General features: G+C 45.0%; 1 protein-coding gene across 2 annotated transcripts in view; it reads left to right on the top strand.

Moving 5' to 3' along the window:
• The first annotated feature begins 3,400 nt into the window (after positions 1-3,400).
• PAH (phenylalanine hydroxylase) overlaps positions 3,401-17,944 on the top strand; it is a 40,520-nt gene continuing 25,976 nt past the window's right edge. Inside the window, exons 1-2 of one of the 2 annotated variants that reach the window (XM_080971752.1) lie at positions 3,401-4,149; positions 11,080-11,187. In XM_080971752.1, coding sequence (XP_080827878.1) covers positions 4,147-4,149; positions 11,080-11,187 — 111 coding nt within the window. In that variant the 5' untranslated portion in view covers positions 3,401-4,146. Of the gene's footprint in view, positions 4,150-8,444; positions 8,600-11,079; positions 11,188-17,944 lie in introns of those variants that run through there. The other variant, XM_080971751.1, reaches the window with a different exon arrangement.

Here is a 17,944-nt window from a genome sequence, read left to right as displayed (position 1 = left end):
ACTTTTCGTATTTCCTCGGAAGACAAGACATCTTTGTTCATCTCTTTTTCTAAGAAGCATGGCTCTTTGAACCTCTGCCTAAGTTAGAACTAAGATCTTTCCTATTGAGCATGCGTTTTCTTTAAATTTAGCTTTCTTATTTTCCTGACTCAGAATCTCAGTGTGGAAATATCATTGCCCGCCCACCAACACTGCATGCAAGTTTTTTTTTTTAAAAAAAAAATCCTGATACAGCTTCAGTAAATGAGTAAATTGGAGTGGTGTCATAGCCCAGTGGTAGGGCACATAGATAAAGGTAAAGGGACCCCTGACCATTATGTCCAGTCACAGACGACTCTGGGGTCTGCGGCGCTCATCTTGCTTTATTGGCTGAGGGAGCCAGCGTACAGCTTCCGGGTCATGTGGCCAGCATGACTAAGCCGCTTCTGGCAAACCAGAGCAGCACACGCCGTTTACCTTCCCACCGGAGCGGTACCTATTTATCTACTTGCACTTCGACGTGCTTTCGAACTGCTGGGTTGGCAGGAGCAGGGACCGAGCAACGGGAGCTCACCCTGTCGTGGGGATTTCATAGAATCATAGAGTTGGAAGAGACCACAAGGGCCATTGAGTCCAACCCCCTGCCAAGCAGGAAACACCATCAGAGCACTCCTGACATATGGTTGTCAAGCCTCTGCTTAAAGACCTCCAAAGAAGGAGACTCCACCACACTTTGGGATTTGAACCGCCGACCTTCTGATCGGCAAGTCCTAGGTTGTGTGGTTTAACCTCCAGCGCCACCCGCATCCCTTGGTAGATCACATGCTTAGCAGGCAAAACATCTTCAATCTAATCCCCAGCGTCTTAATGGAGGAATGAGAAAGGCGTTTGCTACTAGCATAAACAGTACTAACTTGATGGACGAATGGTCTGGATCAGTCTAGGGCAGTTTCCTGTGTCTCTAGTTGTGGCAGAATGTCAGTGAGGATGTGCAACCACATGCACATTCTGTTGATACGATAGTGTGGTGCAGATTGACTCCCATCCACATGTGGGTACATGCTCCCTCTCCCTCCCAACATGCTGTACATGCTCCCTCTCCCTCCCAACATGCTGTACATGCTCCCTCTCCCTCCCAACATGCTGTACATGCTCCCTCTCCCTCCCAACATGCTGTACATGCTCCCTCTCCCTCCCAACATGCTGTACATGCTCCCTCTCCCTCCCAACATGCTGTACATGCTCCCTCTCCCTCCCAACATGCTGTACATGCTCCCTCTCCCTCCCAACATGCTGTACATGCTCCCTCTCCTTCCCAACATGCTGTACATGCTCCCTCTCCTTCCCAACATGCTGTACATGCTCCCTCTCCCTCCCAACATGCTGTACATGCTCCCTCTCCCTCCCAACATGCTGTACATGCTCCCTCTCCCTCCCAACATGCTGTACATGCTCCCTCTCCCTCCCAACATGCTGTACATGCTCCCTCTCCCTCCCAACATGCTGTACATGCTCCCTCTCCTTCCCAACATGCTGTACATGCTCCCTCTCCTTCCCAACATGCTGTACATGCTCCCTCTCCCTCCCAACATGCTGTACATGCTCCCTCTCCCTCCCAACATGCTGTACATGCTCCCTCTCCCTCCCAACATGCTGTACATGCTCCCTCTCCCTCCCAACATGCTGTACATGCTCCCTCTCCCTCCCAACATGCTGTACATGCTCCCTCTCCTTCCCAACATGCTGTACATGCTCCCTCTCCTTCCCAACATGCTGTACATGCTCCCTCTCCCTCCCAACATGCTGTACATGCTCCCTCTCCTTCCCAACATGCTGTACATGCTCCCTCTCCTTCCCAACATGCTGTACATGCTCCCTCTCCCTCCCAACATGCTGTACATGCTCCCTCTCCCTCCCAACATGCTGTACATGCTCCCTCTCCCTCCCAACATGCTGTACATGCTCCCTCTCCCTCCCAACATGCTGTACATGCTCCCTCTCCTTCCCAACATGCTGTACATGCTCCCTCTCCCTCCCAACATGCTGTACATGCTCCCTCTCCCTCCCAACATGCTGTACATGCTCCCTCTCCTTCCCAACATGCTGTACATGCTCCCTCTCCCTCCCAACATGCTGTACATGCTCCCTCTCCCTCCCAACATGCTGTACATGCTCCCTCTCCTTCCCAACATGCTGTACATGCTCCCTCTCCCTCCCAACATGCTGTACATGCTCCCTCTCCTTCCCAACATTTGCCCTGTTGCGAACGCCCCATTGTGAACACTTAAACATTTTGTTCAAAAATGTCAACAGTGTGTGTTAGCGTCCTTTTTTCTTTTTCTTTTTGCAGAAGTGTAAGAGGTTCATAAAAAAAAGGTTGCTCATTTTGGCTCAGCGTTTTATAATGTGATTATACTCCTTTGAACAAAAGTTTGGCGAAGTGGTAAAAAGACGGCAAAATCGTTTGTGCATCGACCAAAATTCCTGGGGAGTGGCAGCACTTGGGTGTTGCCAGGAAACAGTATCTCCGCTTACTGACTCAATTAACTGGAGTGAAGCAAGGGGCAGGTGCTGATTCAGGTGCACAGGAGATGGGGTCCTTTGTAGAAACTGCCTTACCTTAATTAAGTTGGACCTACCTACCCTTTCTCCCTTTTATTGCTGTGCCTTAAGAAGCAAAAGGGGGAACGGGACAGAAACAGGAAGTCCATCATCTCACATGGAAAGATCACCATCTACTGGCCAGTGATCATATTAGGAAGTAGAACACAAACTGTCTCCCTTCACAGACTTTAAGCCATGGGTAGGGAAACTGACTCCTTCATGGATCACTGCCTTGCCGTGGCGAAGTGGCTTGAATAACTCACAGAAGCTATGATCTATGCCATGCAGGACCACCCAAGATGGACAGGTCATAGTGGAGAGTTTTGACCAAACGTGATCCACCTGGAGCAGGAATCGGCAAGCCACTCCAGTATCCCTGCCAAGAAAACTCCATGGACAAAGACAACAGGCATATAAAAGTTATGACGCTGGAAGCCAAACTGCGGGAGGAAGAATGCTATTCCTCTAGACTAGAGTCATGCGTGGTGATATTGGCCTCCCAAGTGTGCACACCATCATTGACCAGCTGCCTTGGATCTTCTAATGCTGATGCTCTTAAGGGAGAAACAGGGGTGACTTGGTCAGGGACTCCACTGCCAGTGGTGGGTCAGGAGCCCACCCCAAGGGTCCTTCCTGAAGGCAGACCTAGGGAGAGATTTTGGATTTGGATTTGATATCCTGCTTTATCACTACCCAAAGGAGTCTCAAAGCGGCTAACATTCTCCTTTCCCTTCCTCCCCCACAACAAACACTCTTTGAGGTGAGTGGGGCTGAGAGACTTCAGAGAAGTGTGACTGGCCCAAGGCCACCAGGCAGCTGCATGTGGAGGAGCGGAGACGCGAACCCGGTTCACCAGATTACGAGTCTACTGCTCTTAACCACTACACCACGCTGGCTCTTCAGCATCTTCAGTGCTGGTGTCAAGGGGTTCTACCTATTCATCTGGATCTTCAGTCATCAGGAGGTCTCAGTCCTCAATGGGGAATTTATTTACAGAGTTACACCAAGTCAGACCAGTGGTCCATCTAACTTAGTTTTGCCTGCACTGACTGGAAGCAGTTCTCTTGGGTTTCAGACAGGAATCTCTCCCAGCCCTACCTGGAAATGAACCTAGGACCTTCTGTATGTAAAGCAGATGCTCAACCACTGAGTTAGGGCCCTTTCCCATAGGACTGGGCGCCCATGGCATTTATTCAAAATAAAATCAGTCAGTGTGAGCATGCTTAAAAGAAATGTTGCTTGTCATAACACGTAGGGCCTATTTTGTACTGTGGCTGTTCTACATGGACCTCATTCAATATGCTGACTAATATGCTTTGGAGTTTGTGCTTGTAGATGATAAAAAGGATAAAACTTTCATGGGGCAGACTTTCCTCACAGGAGAGTTAATGCTTGATGTGCTAACAGTTCTGTTTACACTGCTGGCAACGTCGCTGAAAGCCAGTCCCCCTGCTGCTGCCAATCAGAGCCTCTCGCAAAGTGAATGCCTTGTGTGCCTATTGCATCAGGTTGTCTAACATCAGCCATAAAATTTCTGGGCGGAAAGGGAGTGTTTGAACCAGTATGGTGAGTAGCTAAAATGTTTTGCTTGCTTGATATCTTGCTTCATCCTAAAGGGTCTGGGAAGGTTACACAATATTTAATGTTTCAAAACTTTTTTTAAAAGAAAAAACTAAAAGAAATTGAAATTTCCTTTTAAAGAAGGCACACGTCCAAGCTAGCTATTGCCCTCTAGGGCAATTGACCTTTGCAGCAGAGTTCATTCTGAAAGGTAGTGCGGGAGTTGGCTCCCTGCTCCGGGCTGTGGAGTAACCCACAAGTGCGGGATGCAGTTCCACTAAACGTGTCTTGTTTACTGTGGGTTTCAAACAGGCCTTAAAGACCCACCTCTGTACCATAGCCTTAGTAACTAGTTTGATCTGAGATTCAGAACTCTCCAATTTTTGCCTGATTTTGATCATTTTAATGCTGGCTTTGTGTTGGTCCTCTTGGCTTCCAATAACATCTGGAAATAGTGTTTTGAATGTATTAATTCATTTGTTGGTGTTTTATATGGTCTTGAATTGTATTTTATTGTACACTTGATATGCAGTTAATAACACGCTCTGTAATTAATTTTATTTTTCTTGAAAAACAAAATCCAAGTTTATTAAATACTACCAATAAAAATAGCCAAAACCCTCACTGGTGTTCTTCCTGGGAGGGCGGGGTGTGTGTGATCTCCCAGAAGTCAGCAGTGGCCCTCCCATTAGGCAGAGTGAGGCAGTGCCTTTGGAGTGTTATGTAAGGGCAGCCAATGGTTAGTTATTTAATTTATTATTGTGGATTTTGTACTCTCAGGGAAAGGCACTTGCATGCCTAGGCGTCCCCTGCCCAACGGACCGTCTAAATAATGAGACATGGCAAGTTCAAATTTGGGCTAGGCCACAACTTTTCTTATATATATAAAATTTTTATTAGTTTTACATAATACAGCAAAAATAACCATTCCAAAAAATAAAAAGAGGTTCTTTCGAACCTTCAGACCTCCTTCCTTCCCTCCATGAGTTCCATTTCTAAAAGTTATTCCTGCATCTTTTACTGTAATCCATCTATTATGTAATCATGGTAACCGAAGTTCAAGTTACTTTACAAGTGTCATTGTGTTCCTGCCAATGATTTCAACTGTTTACAGTGGTCTTTCAAATATATTAAAAAGTTATTCAAGTCTTTTAAAAAATCCTGCCATCAGTCTTGCCGTTTCCGCATATTCCATTAGCTTGGTCTGCCATTCTTCTCTGGTTGGTACTTCTTCTTTCCATCTATGGGCCAGAAGCATCCTTGCTGCCGTCATTGCATACATAAACAGTCTTTTATTTTGATAGACAGCTTTATTGACTACAGATGTAAGAGGTTTGGCATAGGCATTGAGTAGACCACACTCCTTCCATCCCGTGTCAGCGAAGCTAAGATGCTGACAGGAGGTGAAGAAGCAGGCATAGGGAGAGAACAGTTAGCAGCTGAAGGCAGAGAGGAGAGGGAGAGCAGCTGTAAACTGAGTTTGGAACAAAGGGGAGGAGAAAAACAGGGCCAGAGTGACAGGCAGCTGTGTGAGAGCTCCAAAAGTGAGCCAGATGTTGGAATGCAGGAAACATTCTCTCCCAAATCTCGTAGGATCTCAAAAGTGGCCGAGACGCACAAAAGATATCAGAAGAGAAGGTGGGGGTTTCCATGCTGGGGAAGGGGGAGGAGCTCCATCTTCTGGACGATGGGTAGAGGAGCTCCGCCCTAGTTTGTTGTTTTAGCAATAAATCTGAAATAATTAACAGCCACAGTCATCTTGCGTTTGTGGGAGAGACCAAGCCATAGCAGCCCGCTTGCCGGAAGTACTTAATATGGGGCCAGCTGGAAGAGAGGAAGTTCTTGACCTACATCAAAGAGTAGCTCCCTCTCTGGGTTGCACTTGGGCAGTGCTGTGGTCCTAGGCCCTACCTGGGCATACCGACAGAAGCATCTCCCCTGGATCCCTTTAATAGGATACCCCGTTTTCAGGAGGGGCAGGCAGAGGCTACAACCTCTCCTCTGTCCAAGATTATGCCTACCCAATGCCCAAACTGCCAAAGTTGTGATGATTGCTATGAGGATGGTAAAAATCAGATGGGAGGAGCCAATTAGCCATATGAGAAAATTCCAGCCTGGTCCCGAATATGGTGACCGACAAGGTCCATAGCAAGGCTGCTCAATGCAACCCACATCTGAAAAATCGAGAGGGCGGATGTGTGATCCAGCGACAGTGGCTGCCAAGGCCAGCTATGGGCCCTCTTTAAATCCCTTGGGAGCAGGCCTGAACAAAGCCAACAGGGCCAGCCGTGTCCGCCCCCTTGAGTGGCCTGCCCCCAAGCCTGCTCACAATTGGCCAGTTGTGAAAGCAGGCTGAATCCACTTCCTGGGTGGCAAGCTCATTCCAGGGACATCCTTTGCCACCTGGGAAGTGGGCTAGAAGGCGGAGCCTCCGACATTGGAATCACGATGGGCAGGAGGAGCACCTTCCCACAGCGTAAAGGGGTGAGTGAATTTGTGGAACTTTCTGCCTCAGGCGTCAAAATGACTTGGTCAGCCTGGGGTGCTCTGTGCTTTGAATTGAGAGAGGTAGTATTTATTTATTTAACAAAAAATGTTTTCTGCTCGAATGAAAGAGAAAACTTTAAGCAGCATGACATTTGCTGTTCCATCTGAGGCAGAAAAATACCCTGGCTCAGCTCTCTGTTCCATGGTTGGTGACAACAGAGCCAGACTGTCCTTCACCCTCACTTCTGCAAATGCAGGGAATTGGGCATGGAAACCCCAGTCACACACCCCATGCCTTGAAGCAACTCTGTGCCTCCGTCTACATGGGACTGGGATGATAAAAGTCCCTGGAGGCAGTTCACAGAGAGTGCTCAGCGGGAGGAGGATGAAGCTATTCACTTAGACTTTAATACCTTGCCTCTTCAATCCAGTAGGGTCCGCAGAGTGGTTTACATCACAGGTGAGCATCACAGACAACAAACGCCAAGACAGGATAAAAAAACAAACAAACCAGAAATAAAAAGGGCTGGTAGTTTGTTTATTTATTTATTTATTTTCTAAAAGGACTCAGCTGGCACCAAATAATTGTCAGCCTTGGCACCAAAAGGAATCCAATGGTGGGGGCACAACTATGAAAATGTCAGGCCAGCGTCAACCTCTGGCATCTATTGGTAGCTCCTCCATTAAATTACTTCTTCTGACCCAGGACTAGAAGCAGTGCTGTGGATGGGTAAGATTAGTGATCATTTTAAGATCCCTCAACTCACATGGGTTTCAGACAGGACTCACTCCCGGTAATACCTAGAGATGCCAAGGATTGAACCAATGACTTTTTGCATGCAGAGTAGATGAGCTTTGGCCCTCCCACTAAATACATTGTCCTTAGTGGTTTTTATTTAAAGCATAAAGGTAAAGGTAAAGGACCATTAGGTCCAGCCGTGGACGACTCTGGGGTTGCGGCGCTCATCTTGCTTTACTGGCCCAGGGAGCCGGCATACAGCTTCTGGGTCATGTGGCCAGCATGACTAACCAGAGCAGCACACGGAAATGGCGTTTACCTTCCCACTGGAGCGGTACCTATTTATCTACTTGCACTTTGAGGTGCTTTCGAACTGCTAGGTTGGCAGGAGCAGGAACCGAGCAACGGGAGCTCACCCCGTCGCGGGGATTCGAACCGCCGACCTTCTGATCGGCAAGCCCTAGGCTGTGTGGTTTAGACCATAGCGCCACCTGCGTCCCGTTTAAAGCATAGGAGCCTATTAATGCCCTTTTCTGCCTCCTTAAGTTGCCTTTCCCTTAAACATTTGTTAAACACATGCAACCCATTAAAACTCCCTTTAGACACAACAGTCCTATATCTACATGGGCAAACTGTTCACAGCGATACAAAATTATAAAGAGGCAACGGATGAGGTAACTATGTCACTTTCCCATCAGTCTTCCTTACACACAGACACAGGCAAATAAGTTAAGCATGGATGGGAACATTGCATGTTGTCAGATGTCGAAATTCTGTTATTGTTTTCTCCTCACATGGGTGGCAAAAGAAGAAGCTTTTCAGAGCTGGAATTTAAACACAGCAGACAGTACGAAACCGCATGAGAAGACTCTTGATTCTTTCCATCCGTCCACACAGAAGCCACATGGCAACGCTAAAAGGTGTTCCAGCCTTGTGGCTTTCGTTGGACGTGAGTAAACAATGTGTGCCTCTTGAGCCCGAAGGAGGTGGCGCAGGGGTGTGTGCAGAGTGCCCCGCCTACCCCAGGGAAGGGAAGGATCAAAGGAAGAGGGCTGACCCTTCAATTATAAACTAAACTTGAATTATCTGTGTACATTAAACTCAGATGTTCCTGCAAACACAGTAAGGTCACCCATCTTTCCTCCCTGTAAGAAACATCCTGCTCACTATTGCTGGAGGGTGGAAATGGATAATAAATTCTTTAGCCATATGAACGGAGATGCCTCTCAGGTAAGTCCATTATAATAAGCGCTTTACTAGTTTCTGATTTTAAGGCTGACAACTTTTTGACCAGCTTCGATATGACTTCAACAATGGCTTGACCTTTGCAGAAATTCACAGGCAACAGCCTTTTCCTCTGTCTGGCGCTTTACCTGCTAATTTCCGCATATGAAACTGTTGTCAAATGCAGAGTTCCAGAAAGTTGGAAGTGCTGCCCAGTTCTGTGGACTTTAATGGGACTGGGGAGCAGGGCTCGTGAGCACAGCACTTCCCCATTTCAGATATGCAGTGCCAATATTTCAGTATGAGTAGGAAGATGAGAGTACCCCTAAACATTTTTTAAGAAAAAAAAGAACTGGGTAGAGGAGTTATATACTTTAGGACTGCAGTGGAAAAATTCAGGTGAACATGTAATGTGTGGATGCAGTTATGCAGCAGGGTAATTTTAGACTCTAGACTTACTGGACTTATGGGTTCTTCACCCCTTTGGGTTGTATTACATCACTTTAAAATGTGGTTAGTCTGCCTTGTTTTTTTGGGACCCTTCTGCTCCCTTCATTTGAGCGGGGGTCCTGGATTTCTGCCCAAAAATCTTGCCCTGATAGCACCACTGTGTGGTTGCTACCCATATATAGGTGCATGTGTAGGTGAAATGTGTATGCACTGGTGTTCAAAGATGCAATTTCACTTGTGTATGACATCCATGTATTACATATCTGCTGTGAGCAAATGTAGGTGTAAGATCAATTATTTCCTGAGGGGTTCCGGGTGTCCATAGCTGAATGTAGTCCATACACTTGTTCCTGTGGAGCTGGCCAAAGTTAGCCAGTCTCACAGAATTATTTTAGTAAATAGCTTCAATGAGGAAAGAATTCAATATAATAGTTAGAAGGGATAGTAGAAGGAAGGGGTGGGTGAAATTCTTCTGAGTAATTTTACCAGTCTCTTATTGACCTCTGAATTCCCTAGGTGTTTTCCTTGAGGAGGAAAACCCTCAAAATTGCTCATACTGTAGGTAAAATTTAGATTTCAAGGCTGGGAGGAACTGATTCTATTATACTGCTCCAAATCAGCTGAATCTGTAATTTTGTCATGGAATGAAGGTGCAGCAGAATGAGGTGGTATCACTTCAGACTGCAGGTGGGTGATGAATTTGTGGACTGCTCCAAATAATAATAATAATAATAATAATAATAATAATAATAATATATTTTTAAACTTTTTGCCTCTCAGGTGGCAAGACGAGCTAGCACATTTCTTCCTATTGTGTTAGTTGCCATCTTAGTTGTGTGCAGGTTTTCTTTTTAACAATGGGAAGACTTCAAAACTGGTACCCCCAGCCTGCAGTCCAGGTCTGAAGGTGGGGAGGGGGAGACTATGGAGACATCATGAGAGCCACGTACAATCAAAGTAAATATTATTCAGTTATTATCTATTGTTACACACACACCCCGCCCGCAACAAACTCAAGTGCTCTAGACTCACAAAAGTCGGAATTCAAATCAAGGTGCTTCTTTTCCTACTTACATGCCAGATTTTGCATGTAAGCAGGGTTCCACAAACACACTCGCCAAGTTTCCAATGGTGACCATATCCTTTCATCTGGCAACTGCCTGCCCCAGTGCTTGCCTTGGCCTCATGCCTGTTGGATGCACTTGAAAGCAGCAAGACTTCTGAAGGTCAGTGAGACTAGAGGGATGAGTCCTGGAACTTTGGATAAAGGTCAGATGCTCTTTCCTTCAGTCATACTCACCCGTTGAAGCAGTGAGTCGCCCCTGGTTCTAAGCTGTCCTGGAGCTCAGCATGACATTGGTTGAGACCATTCCCCTTCCCTCAGTCAGGAGGGAGTAGGTCAGGTTTGTTTGAGACAATCATGCCAAGCCAACATTTGGGGACTTCTGAATATAAATGTTTAATACATATAAATTTGCCCTGAGTAGTTTCTGTTCTTCAGACATTTTCAGTGTCCAAGCAGACTTCTACAGGTGAGGTTCTCTTTTGTTTAGCTGTGGCCTATTTTGAGGAGCAGCTGCCCTGCCCCCCCCCCGACCCCGTGGACTAAATTAATGTGCTGAAGTTAAAAGCGTCTTCTGAGTGATGGATTCTTGGCTCTTCTAGGGATAAAATTAACTGGTGTAAAAAAAATTAAAAAATCAAATCCGCATGGGTTGCTTAGATTTGCAAACAACACTTCCATGGATCTATTCAAGATTTTCCTCATAAAATTGTGCAACCAACCAGCAGTCTTTGGATCTCTTTGTGTCTTCACCATTTCCTCATTAGCAAGATTGTTCGTAGTGAATGGCTTTTATTAGCTTCTTGTGCCAAGACACAAGAAACCCCTGCCTCCAAGATTTCTTGACCACATAGAAGACTTTCCAGACTGTAGACTTTGGCCCAGATGGTTTGAGTTTGTCCCATGCTTTTTTCTTGTAACACATGTTTATGAGAAAAGACTTATGGTCAACATTTGCGTATGTATCATGCAGGAATCCAGCTACATTGAAGAAAGCAAGGCCCAGAATGATGCAATCTCCTTGATTTTCTCCCTCAAAGAAGAAGTTGGAGCGTTGGCTAAAGTGCTACGCATATTTGAGGTATGTGCTTTGCTAAGCCTTTACAGCAAGAGAAACACGACTGAAATTTCAGAACCAACATCTGGCTGTCAAAACCGCAATCCTGATGCATTATTCTTAGCTGTTGAGTCCAGCGCTACCGCAGCATCACCTCTGCACCCCACACCCTATGTATTCATTGCATGCATGTTAAAAAACCTTTGGGGAAAGCTCTTGCATTATACCATCATATCATTCTTCATTTTCCCACTCCCAATTCATATCATTGGCCGAGAAAAGTGGAATGCCATGATGTCACAGCACAAGGCAAATTCTACTAGATATTGCAGATGCTGGAACTAGATGTACAGCTGCTGTTTTTAGTAACAGCCATGCACTTGCTGCCATGTCCATGGGTCCCGTCCGTTTCCCCTCTCTTTGGGAAGAAAGGAATGTCTTCAGTATGGGGCGTACTTCCAAGTACGGAGGATCATGTATAAAACTTTGCTGATATCGAATTTGTATGTGTTTTAAATAACCATGCAGGTGGCAGCAGACTCTGCAGAATCATAGAGTTAATGACTTCATGATCCTTGTGCTGCTGGAGACAATTTCTAGTATTCAATTGTTATTTATTTGAGTAAACACAGACCTAACATCACACTTACACCAGAGGAATTGGCAGTGAGTGACCAGTACAGCAATCACAGGGTTGCTGTGGATAGGTTGATAAAAAGGTTACTCCTGCGTGAGGCATCTTTCTTTTTATTAAAAAAGGAGTCAAATTCCATGCTAGAGATCATCAGAAAATAAAGCTGCCAATACTACAATGCTTTTGTACATGGAATGACCACACTTGGGATACTGCATACAGTTCTGGCACATGTGGTGGGAGTGTCCCCAAATAAATTTTCTTGATGGAAACACTATTTATGGAAGTCGGATGATCACAAAACAAACTGTACTCCCCACAGAGGGTGCTATTGAGCCTTTATTAACAGCTCTTTTTGAATTGCTAGTAACGTGACAGTTCAGGACAGTCTCTAGGCGACTTACAATCAAGTTTTAAAATATACAAAATTGTTTTAAAACGTACAAAAATCACTATCAAAATTGAACACATAAGGCATAAAAGCATAAAACCAGCCTATGCAGGGGCAGGCGAGAAGGAAAAGACTTATCAGCAACCCAGAGAGAAGCATTAACAAATCCTTGACACAGCTGGATCATATTTCATCTGATGCTTAAGAGAAGAGGAAAGTATTAACCTGATGCCAAAAAGATGCCAGGGCTGGCGAGCCGGGCATGACTCACTGGGGAGAGCATCTCATGTTAAAAGCCCAGCCTCTGTGGTTTCATTTGTTTCCTTTAAAGAACATTGAGTCTCCTCTTAAAAGCAGCTCATTGGAGAGGAATAGTTCTGAACAGAGAAACTGTTGTGTAATAAACTACTGGCAACTTGTTTTGTATCTGGGGGGAAATTAAATTAGCTAGCAAGTGAAAAGGAAATATGGAGAGGAAATGCAAGTAGAAAAAGTTATACATCCCAAGACCACTTCTGTTGATTAACCCAGGGGAAAAAATAATGATTACCTAGAAGAATGTGAACCATAAATCCCTTTCCAGCAAAGTAAAAGTTTGTGTGTGTAATAATTCCAGAACTGCTTCCCCCACAGTTGATGCATCTTCCTCAGAACTCATCTGTCTATCAAGCATCCCGAAAAGAAAATGCAGTTCTGAGTTCTGAGTTGAAAAATTGAATTTTTGCCGGCTCCTTTAGTGCTGGGCAATAAGCAATTGCCCAAACTACATTGGCAGGTGTGGGGAACCTCCAGATGATAAATTGAACTACAACTCCCATCATCTCCAGCAACCTTGACCAATGGTCAGGGATGCTGGGAGTTGTAGTTCAGCAACATCTGGAGGACTGCTATATGCAGTGGGCAAAATGTACGTATAGAGTCAAGTCAGATATGTAACTCTTAACAAAGATTTCTCTGCCTCCTCTCCCTTCTGCTGAGCAAACAGAACAGTTATCTTTCTCAGTATTTTGGATGTGCTTATAAAAAGCAATATTTACTTTGGTCAGTGAAACTACCCTAGCTACCTTCAAAGAGTCACGTCTGCACATTTGGCAACCGAGTGGATGGTCACATCATTTTCGGAGGGGAGTGGTGTTTGTATATTGATGCAACTGGCATAGCCATTTGCTGCAGGAGATCTGTTCAGCCCAGATAAAAATTAACCCATCCATTACTCTGATGAGGGGGATGCGGGAATAAACTCATTGTTAAAAGTGATGCATTTTCATCAGGGATGGAAACAGATGGGTGGAGTAAAGGGTAAAGGGACCCCTGACCATTAGGTCCAGTCTTGACTGACTCTGGGGTTGCGGCGCTCATCTCGCTTTATTGGCCGAGGGAGCCGGTGTACAGCTTCCGGGTCATGTGGCCAGCATGACTAAGCCGCTTCTGGCGAACCAGAGCAGCACACGGAAACACCGTTTACCTTCCCGCCGGAGCGGTACCTATTTATCTACTTGCACTTTGATGTGCTTTCGAACTGCTAGGTTGGCAGGAGCAGGGACCAAACAACAGGAGCTCACCCCGTCGCGGGGATTTGAACCGCCGTCCTTCTGGTTGGCAAGTCCTAGGCTCTGTGGTTTAACCCACAGTGCCACCCGCGTCCTGATTGGTGGAGTACATATTGCTAAAAATTCAGTTACGGAATTGTGTAGGGCCTCAGATGCTATAAGTAAATGGGGAGGAACAAATGGTTTTGAGGGCAGTCTTTTTGTTGTCTTCAGTAGAAGATGAATGCATTTTATAATTGCGAAAGAGCCATAGCTCAGAGGCAGAACATCTGCTGTACATGCAGAAGGTCCCAGGTACAATTCCTGGCATCTCCAGGTAGGGCTGGGAATGAGCCCTGCCTGCATCTCTGGAGAGCTGCTGTCAGTCAGTGCAGACAGTGCTGAGCTACATGGACCAGTGGACTGGTTCAGTATAAGGCAGCTTCCTATGTTCTTAAGGTAAAGGGACCCCTGACCATTAGGTCCAGTCGTGGCCGACTCTGGGGTTGCAGTGCTCACCTCGCTTTACTGGCCGAGGGAGCCAGCGTACAGCTTCCAGGTCATGTGGCCAGCATGACTAAGCCACTTCTGGCGAACCAGAGCAGCGAACGAAAACGCCGTTTACCTTCCTGCCAGAGTGGTACCTATTTATCTACTTGCACTTTGACGTGCTTTCGAACTGCTAGGTTGGCAGGAGCAGGGACCGAGCAACAGCAGCTCACCCCGTCGTGGGGATTCAAACCGCCAACCTTCTGATCGGCAAGTCCTAGGCTCTGTGGTTTAACCCACAGCGCCACCTGCGTCCCATTCCTATGTTCTTAAAAGGTGGCAAATGGTTCAAACAACGTGCTTGATAACACTATCATTAAGAACACAGAGACAGCTCTGTTCAACGCAACCATTCCTTGAAAAAACATTGAAGAGGTTTACCATGATGGATGTGAAAGAAGACGTTTTAATAGCAAAGGAGCTACAGATGGGTTTTATAGCGCATCCCCTTCCATTTTCACTAGCTGGGAATCGGGGTCATTCCAGATGAGAGAAACTGTTGACTCAGGAAATTCACCCACTTTCCAGAGCATCCTGGAAACAGATGTTGGTGCTAATATAATGTGGGCAAAAAAGAAAAACAGAAAAAAGGTTTGTTCATTGACATATTGTTGTACAGGATATGGGAGGTGACAATTCTCAACTTCATGTCCGGTTTACTTCAGCTGGTGAACATAGATTCAGGTGCTTCTAGACTCTTAGTATTTCCAAGCTGGATTCAATAACATGCTAGCAAATTTAAGTTCAGTTAAAGCTGATAATGGAGCACTTGCACAACTTGCTCCTGTCTTTCCATCATTTTTTTTTCTGCAATAAAGAAAAAGTTAGGGAAATGCACTGGGAAGTATGGGGTAACAATTGCTTGATGCAATATTGTATAACTTCCCCATAAAGAAATGAGAATGAATTCTCTGTAAATAGCCGACCTTGTCTAACCACCCTGAACATGTTGTGAAAACAAATTGGGATGAATGCTCAATAAATAGGTCACCTGGAAGAGGCTAGGCTTTTTTTTTTTTTAAAGGTAAAAATAGTGCAGTGGTTCAACAGGCCTGTAATACCTTCTTCTGCTTCTTTTACTCGGTTTACAGAATAATGCATCCAAGGAACCCTGGAGTAAACACTGTAAGCACTACAGTAGTACCTCGGTTTACGAACTTAATCCGTTCCTGAAGTCCGTTCTTAAACCAAATCTGTTCTTAAACCAAGGTGCACTTCCCCTAATGAGGCCTCCCGCCACCGGTGCCCTTCCACCATTCTGCTTCCGTTCGTAGACTGAGGTAAAGTTCGCAACTGGAACACTACTTCCGGTTTTGCAGAGTTCGTAAACCGAATGTTTGTAAACAGGATTGTTTGTAAACCAAGGTACCACTGTATTTTATAATGGAAAACACTCTCTTTTGTTTTATAATTGTAAGCACTCTGAAATGAATTTATATGCAGTTAGTTGCATGTTTATGAGTACTGAAACGCTATTAGGATTTCAAAAACTTACCTAGCTCTAAACAGCTATAAATATTTTGAATTAAACCAATTGCTAGTAACAGAGAGATCACTTTTTTTTTTTTTTGTTTATTAAATTTATATACTACCCTTCATCATAAAATCTCAAGATGGCTCACAGAATAACCACAGAATTTTAACAACCCAATAACCTGTGGATTTAATCGAATTTACTAAATGTTAGGGAAGCCCCAAAACAATTTTTGTAGCTCATTTCTGTACATGTCTACTTGGAATTAATTCCAGTGTGTTCGGTGGGACTTATGAGTGAGTACTGCATTACATCCTTAGACTGCAATCCTGTACATGCTTAACTTGGAGTTAGTGCACTTACCTTGGAGTAAATGCCACTGAAATTGATGGGGTTTATATCTGCATAAGAAGTATGGGATTGCCCAGTGAATCTTTGAGCAAACCTCAAAGGGCTCATCACACTTAACTTTTGACCCATGCCTTCTAGGCACAATACTATGCTTTAAAGTTCCAGGTTCTAGTGATATTATTATTATTATTATTATTATTATTATTAGCCCTGGCACTTTCCCTTTGAAAACCCACTCTTTAATGCTGAATTGGAACAAACAAATCCGACTTGTCCACGAATTGCTTTTTGCTCCATTTCACTGGCAAAGATTGGTTTTCTGCAGGGAAAATGCCAGGGCAAAAAAATACCTGCCCATACTCAGACACTTTCTAGGACCTGTGCCTAGAAACACAGCACAAAAGAAAATCTGGATGAGCCCAAAGAAACACATAATGGATACAGACCAGCAAATTAGTTGTGACTACAGCCACATTTATGCCCTACATTTAAATGACCATGATACCACTTTGAACAGTCATGGCTTCCCGCAAAGAATTCTGGGAGTTGTAGTTTGCTAAGAGTCGTTAGGGGACTCTGGTGGTGCAATTTTCAGAATGGCTTGACATCCTGTCCCTCATCACAGGGAAATCTGGGAATTGTAGCTATGGGAAGGGGAAGAGTGTTCTCCCAAGAACTTTCAGCATCCTTCGCAACCTCCTCCTTGTGTGGCCTTGTGGCTTTTAGAACAGTAATAGGCACTCCTTTATCTCTCTATTTCCACAGCTTCAGCCATCTGCCCCTTTCTGGCGCCCTGTAGTCATTCATTCTGCTCCGCAGCGAATCCAGGGACTCTCACATAAGAAGGGTCAAAAAGAGTTTCATTCTGCCCTCTACTTTGGCCTCCTTTGTGGTGGGTGCTGAGGTTTTACTCTGGCACCGAACCCTAAGTGGTGGAGATGCTGTAACATTTCTGGCTGCGGCTCTTAAGATGTGATACAACCAAGTGTGATGCTCCATAGCCCTTTGCAGTAAAGACAAATACACCTCCGATGTAAAGCCTTAATCTCAAAGATGATCCAAGGAAGGTTCCTTGCTGAGAGCAGGCTGTGACTTTTTGAGCCTGGTCTCAATCATAATAAATCTTGCTGGGAGTAATTTTAACTTTTTCCTATCGCTGGAGCCCTCTAATGATTTGCGAGCACCTAATTAAATAGCAAACACAAAGCATTGTCTGTGTGTGATGCAGACCTTTAGAGAACTAAAACAACTTGACCTCGGGGAGCAGCCTAGTTAAATGCATTATTTGCATGGAGACCAGCTCAATTAGGAGAACATCTTTCCTGAGCTGCAGGATTTGAATGCACTTCTGACCTTTTCAACTTATTGTGTTGGTATCTGGTCAAACAATTTAAGTTCATCTGTAGTGTCCACTGCTAAGAACTCAGAGAAAGGCACAAACAGCAATGCTCACGGCAAGCGATGGTGGGGAGCCACTTCAGAGTTCTGTGTCAGTAATGCACAAAGGTCTGCTCTTGAATCTATTTAAGGTTAAAGTACCCCAAAAAACAGCATTTATCATGGCTATTCTTGGAGGTGACTGTTTTCTATAATGACCATAGCAGTGTTTTCAACACAGACCAAGCAGTCCTCTTTTTTTTTAACAAAGAAAGAAAGAAAAGAATTTGTCCTTCTGGCATGCGGTGAGGATACCGGTCCATTTAATTGCTTACAATAGTCACTTGAAGAAGTTGCTCAGGTGGCCAGCTAGGCATTGCTGAAAAAGAGGATTTGCATCACAACAAGGAGAGAATGGGCATGAAAGTTGCATATGGTAATTTAGGCAAACGTATCCTCCAACATTTCTGAAAATG

This window comes from Podarcis pityusensis (assembly GCF_964106645.2).
Source record: "Podarcis pityusensis genome assembly, chromosome: 10".
Taxonomy (NCBI): Eukaryota; Metazoa; Chordata; class Lepidosauria; order Squamata; family Lacertidae; genus Podarcis; species Podarcis pityusensis.
The sequence above is the reverse complement of the archived record's forward strand: the minus strand, read 5'-3'. Positions and strand labels throughout refer to the sequence as shown.